General features: G+C 35.5%; 1 protein-coding gene across 1 annotated transcript; it reads right to left on the bottom strand.

Moving 5' to 3' along the window:
* Positions 1–362: 362 nt before the first annotated feature.
* Positions 363–1,337, bottom strand: CCDC54 (coiled-coil domain containing 54). Its single transcript, XM_070403527.1, has one exon. The coding sequence runs from the start codon at positions 1,335–1,337 to the stop codon at positions 363–365; it is 975 nt and encodes a 324-aa protein (XP_070259628.1).
* Between the last annotated feature and the right edge of the window lie 4,299 nt (positions 1,338–5,636).

Genomic DNA, 5,636 nt, shown 5'->3' with positions numbered 1-5,636 from the left:
AAGAAAGCCCCACCCCAAATTATTAACTGGGAGTAACTTAAAGTAGTATATTTAACATGAATATTTGTAATTTAACAGCATCAGACTATATTGGTAGAGTTCATTAAGTTAGGTGGTGACCTCTTTATTCTTGCTTCATTATCTAAGAAATGGGCACTGGATGAGCCTCATGAATTTTGCCTATGAGAAAACAAGAACATTGACAGAAAAGGCGCCACAGTTGTCCAATGGGATGATATGCTTTAACTTACTGTAGACATATAGAAATGTGGGCAAGGAGTTCACAGCAACCACAAAGATGTGTGAGTGCTTAGAGCCACGAGGTTACATTTATTTTGGGCCAAGCAAAGCAGAATATAACTCTATAGTCGAGTTATTTCCTCCTTTAAAAAACCAAAAAGACAGTAAATGTAGTTGAAAACAGAGAGACAGATTGTGGTCAAGCTCACAATAGGCCCAGTGAGTGGACAGTATCTCTGGGTTATGTACTGTGGTTCTTCAGGAGGGATGGTTGGCCTAGAAAGAAGCCACTGGATGAACTCTTCTAACTTGGTAGCACTGAGAAAAAATCTCCACTTTCCTCCATGGACAAAAGTTAGCTTGATCCATGTACTAATATCTGGGTAAATATAAATGTTTGAGTTTGCCTTTTTAAAGCTTCTTAATGCATTTTGATGGTTACTTTGCATCAGAATTTTAATTTTTGGAGAAATTGTTTTTTCCTCAGTGGGATCAGAATAAGTAGGCAATTTCTCTGGTTTTGCTGAAGAGATTTCAGAGTCTGTAGAAGCCAATGTGTTCTTCAAAGTTTGTGCTTGTATGAGTTTGTGAAGTAATTCCATGACCTCTTTACCTTTTTCTCCTTCCAGAACTTCTGAACAATGTATGCTGGAAGAAGAATTCTGGTTTTCCAGTTCTGTTACCTTCTTCTTTAAAGCATCAATGTTTTCTTTCATTGAGAAGATATCTTTAGTTATTGTGTATTGCTTGTCTTCATTAACATTCGTTCTGGTTTCTAGTACCTCCATCTGCTTCTGATAAAAGTCAATCTTTCCCTGGAATTTTGATACTGCACTGACAATGTCAGTCATTTTCTCGAGGAGGTCAATTTGGGCAGTTTTAATATCTTGGAGCATTCCTATAACACTCATTTCTTCATCAGTGCTGTCATCTTGATCACAACCATAGGAAGTTATAGTTGGATTTCTAGTTGAATTTGGGTGCTGGTTATTAAATTTATGGTAAACATTTTTAAGAGATTGTCTGATCTTGGAGAGATTTGAAGGCCACATCTTCCCAGCAGCAGCTTTTACTCTTTTGGTTTGATGTTTGTACATCTTTCATGAGCCAAGATGTTGGGAGACCTGATGAGAATTGAAGAAAGAAGCAATGTTAGAATTAAATGGTCTTTCTCTTACTATTTGTTGAATGTCTTTCCTGATAACATTGTGGAATGCCCTATGGAGAACACGAAGGGCAATAGTAGGTACTCTTAGTTGGTTAGCTTCTTTCAGGGCAGTGCTTGTGAATAATGGTCAACTGATGGATTCTTTCATATGGTGATTATTGACCTGATGCTGATGTCACAATGGCTGCTGGCTTAGATTCTATTTTACCTTAGGCCAATAATTCTCAAAAATTTTGGTTACAGAACTGTTTTTCCTTCATAAAAATTGAAGACCACAGACCTTTTGTTTATATTGGTTATATCAATTAATAGTCCATATTAGAAATTAAAACTAAGAAAGTCTTAGGATATTAATTTTTAAAAATATTTTATTGATTTTTTACAGAGGAAGGGAGAGGGATAGAGAGTTAGAAACATCGATGAGAGAGAACCATCAATCAGCTGCCTCCTGCACACCTCCTACTGGGGATGTGCCCACAACCCAGGTACATGCCCTTGACCAGAATCGAACCTGGAACCCTTGAGTCCACAGGCTGACGCTTTATCCACTGAGCCAAACCAGCTAGGGCTAGGATATTAATTTAACAAAATAAAAAATAATAACAATATTAAATGTTAACATAAAATAATTATATTTTCCAAAAGAAGAAATAAGAGTGACATTGTTTATATATTTGCAAATGTTTTAAATACCTGGATTAGTAGAAGACACTTAGATTCTGCTTCTGCATTACAGCTATTGTGAAATGTTGTTTTGGTTGAAGTATATGAAGAAAATAGTCTTTGAGTACTGGGAAGAGGCCAACCTCATGGTAGCAGATAAAATTTTTCAAAATCCTAATTTTAGCTTGAAAAGCTTGAAATTAATTAAGCTTGTAGGTTGTTTTCCTTAAAGTGATAGATAAGGTCCCTCTATCCATTTTCCCCCAAAATGCTTGCCAAATACCCAAATATGAATTATTATCGTTTGCTGCCAGTTTTTCTTTTAGGTAAACATGATATTCCATGGCCCTGGCCAGGTAGCTCAGTTGGTTAGAGAATTGTCCTGATATGTTAAGGTTGTGGGTTTGATCCCCGGTCATGACACATACAAGAATCAACCAACGCATGCATTAATAAGTGGGAGAACAAACTGATGTTTCTCTCTCTCTCTCTCTCTCAAAATCAATTTAAAAATTTTTAAATGATGTTTCATGCCTGGCTGGTGTGGCTAAGTGGTTGAGTCTTGACCTATCGACCAGGAGGTTATGATTCAATTCCTGGTCAGGACACATGCCCAGGTTGCAGGCTCCATCCCCAGTGGGGGTGTGCAGGAGGCAGCTGGTCAGTGATTCTCCATCATCATTGATGTCTCTCTCTCCCTTCCTCTCTGAAGACTCTATCTATCTATCTATCTATCTATCTATCTATCTATCTATCTATCTATCATCTATCTGTAAATATATAAATGATGTTTCATGAAAAAAAGCAGCTAGTTTAGTATGTACCTTAGATAAATACTTTCCTGGAGATATCCACCATACTCTGGTAAGCCACAGAAATGCTTTGTGTGTACTTCCTATTACATCACACAGAATGTTAAGAAGACATATTGAAGGGTTGAGATTTAAGAAAATTAAATTTGCCCTAACTGGTTTGGCTCAGTAGATAGAGCGTTAGCCTGCAGACTGAAGGGTCTCAGGTTCGATTCCGGTCAAGGGCATATAACTTGGTTGCAGGCACATCTCCAGTGGGGGCTGTGCAGGAGGCAGCTGATTAATGTTTCTCTCTCATCGATATTTTTCTCTATCCCTCTCCCTTCCTCTCTGTAAAAAATCAATAAAATATGTTAAAAAAATTAACATTTTTTTACTGCTTCATTAAGGGTATATAGAGCTAAACTGGCATTTCCTTGTATTCTTTTTCTTTTCTTTCTATTGATACAGTTTACTGCCACTGCCTTGGTTTCTGCTAAGTTTTACCCACCATTGTTTTGCAATGCAACTTGCAAAATGCAAATGTCAACATGGTGAAACAGTCTAATAGTATTTTGAAATATTTTTGCTCTCATCATGCCTTGTACACCACACCTTGAGAACTACGGCCTTGAGCTTTAAAAAAACAGCAGACATTTTTCATGTTTCTTCTTACAGCTTTTAAAAATAATAGTATTTGAAATTAATTTCTTTGAAATATTAAAAGTTTTGTTTATTTTATAAATTGAGGTAAACTTTAATTTTTTCTTTGGTCACCTAAGACTGGATATTTCGGAATTTAAATCACATGATAAAGCTGTCTCTCAAGGTGCAGTTCCACTTTATGAAAAAGGATATTCCCTGTAGGATCAGTGCCGGTCCCAACCCTCTACTAAATCACTCTTCCTCCTACTTATGCCTAATTGCAGCGCTAGCTTTGGCTTAGATTTTGGTACAAACTCAATTTAAGCCAAAGTAATTTAAGAATTTTGGCTCATCAATGATATCTGGGATTTTCCTTGACTGTCCTATCTTTGAATCTCTGTTTAGAAACCTTATGAAAACTTCTGGAAACCTTTTCAAACTGTTGCTGAGGGGAAAAAAATATTCTCCAGGAAGCAGACTAGCAGAGGAATAGTATGTGGGGCCAAAAAGGTAGTGTTCAGAGCTGCCCCATTCACCTTAGACAAGGCCATTCTATCCATCAAGCACTGCAGACACAGTGCTTAGAGCCTATGAGGTTGTCAAGGGCCAATAAAAAATATTTGAGAGCAGAAAGAAAAAATAATGGGCTCAGAATATGAAAAGATTGAAACAATAAATGTTTAATTAAATATCTCCAAAGTGTGCCATTATATCATCTTCATTAATTGTTAAATTTAGAATTAAAATTTCATTACATTTGGGGGAATTTTTGGATTAGGTTTTCTCACTTTACAAGAATTCTCAAATAAATTAGAGGGATTGCTTGTAGCAAATACTCCAAATGGGTTAATAACAGCTAAAACTTATTGGGTGAATACCAGACACTGTTCTAAATATTAGCTTATTTAACTGAAATTCAGAGAAGTCAAGTAATTTTTCTTTCTGCTAAAGAATGGGAAAAATTGAATTTAAAATTCTTACATTCTAGCTCCAGGGTTCGTATATTTTATCTCTACTGCCACACAATTATGATAAAAATTCCTGTTTATCAACTCAGAAAGAGATTGGCATTTCATTTTAGAAAAATCACACGATATAGTTATTGAAAACATTTTGATTAAAATTTTATTTGTTTAGCAATATTATAAAACTAAATGTTTGGTTGGTTATTTTATTTATTAAAGCTACTAAGGCTATTTTTGCCTTATTGTAACAGTAGTATAACAACTGTATAATAAAGAACAATAGACTTTAAAATTTAAACTAAAATTATTCATGTTCAATGATTATTTTTATGGAAAAATTTAATCTAGTAGGTTTGATAAAAGCATAAACCTGTCTGATTTCCTAATTACTTATTTATTAATGTTAAACAAAGGAGCCTCAGCCAATTTGGGCTTGCTGGACTGTGGGAACCTATTGTGGGAGGATATAAGCCTATTGATTTGGATGAATTTGTAAGAGCAGTCAACAAGTGAATGATGGTTTGATTTAAGTAGTGGGCACACAGTGCAATATACAAATTTTGTACACTTGAAACCTATATAATCCTATTAACTAATGTCACCCCGATAAATTTAATTAAAAGATGAATGAAAAATGGGGAATGAGTTGATTCCCACCCTTTTGTTCTTGCCAGATATATGGAGACATTTAGAAATAAAATAACTTGTAAGACTGGAACCTAATGGTGGATTTTTACTGAGGAAAAATGTTCTCCGGGAGGCCTGCATTTACGGGAATGGTATTTGGAGCCAGAAAGTTCAGAGTTCAAGGTGTTCTCATTTACTAACTCTGTGCTCTTAGTTAAGTTACTAACCTTTCACAAGCCTGTAAAATAGGATAATAATAGCACCTATTTCATAGAGTGGATTTGAGGATAAGGTGTTCAATATTTGTAACCTCTTTTCCACCTTTTCTGTGATTACCTTCTTCTCACTCATCTTTCGAATAAAAGTAGGAAATGGTTAAGAGCTTTAAGCTTTAGCTCTACTGTCTCTTTCAGTGTATTACTCTCTCAGTAAAGAGGCCACTCCACCATCTATATGACCATGGCATAAAGCAAGTACTGCTCACTGTTTCATATGCCATGCAGATAAAGCATTTGGATTAGAAGAGCACCAGAAGGC

This window comes from Myotis yumanensis, unplaced genomic scaffold, assembly GCF_028538775.1.
Source record: "Myotis yumanensis isolate MYYU_CA2020_CCGP unplaced genomic scaffold, mMyoYum1.0.hap1 SCAF_2, whole genome shotgun sequence".
Taxonomy (NCBI): Eukaryota; Metazoa; Chordata; class Mammalia; order Chiroptera; family Vespertilionidae; genus Myotis; species Myotis yumanensis.
The sequence above is the reverse complement of the archived record's forward strand: the minus strand, read 5'-3'. Positions and strand labels throughout refer to the sequence as shown.

Bases quoted from the DNA above. Each gene is read 5' to 3' on its own strand.
- CCDC54 (XM_070403527.1), bottom strand. From the start codon at position 1,337: ATGTACAAACATCAAACCAAAAGAGTAAAAGCTGCTGCTGGGAAGATG.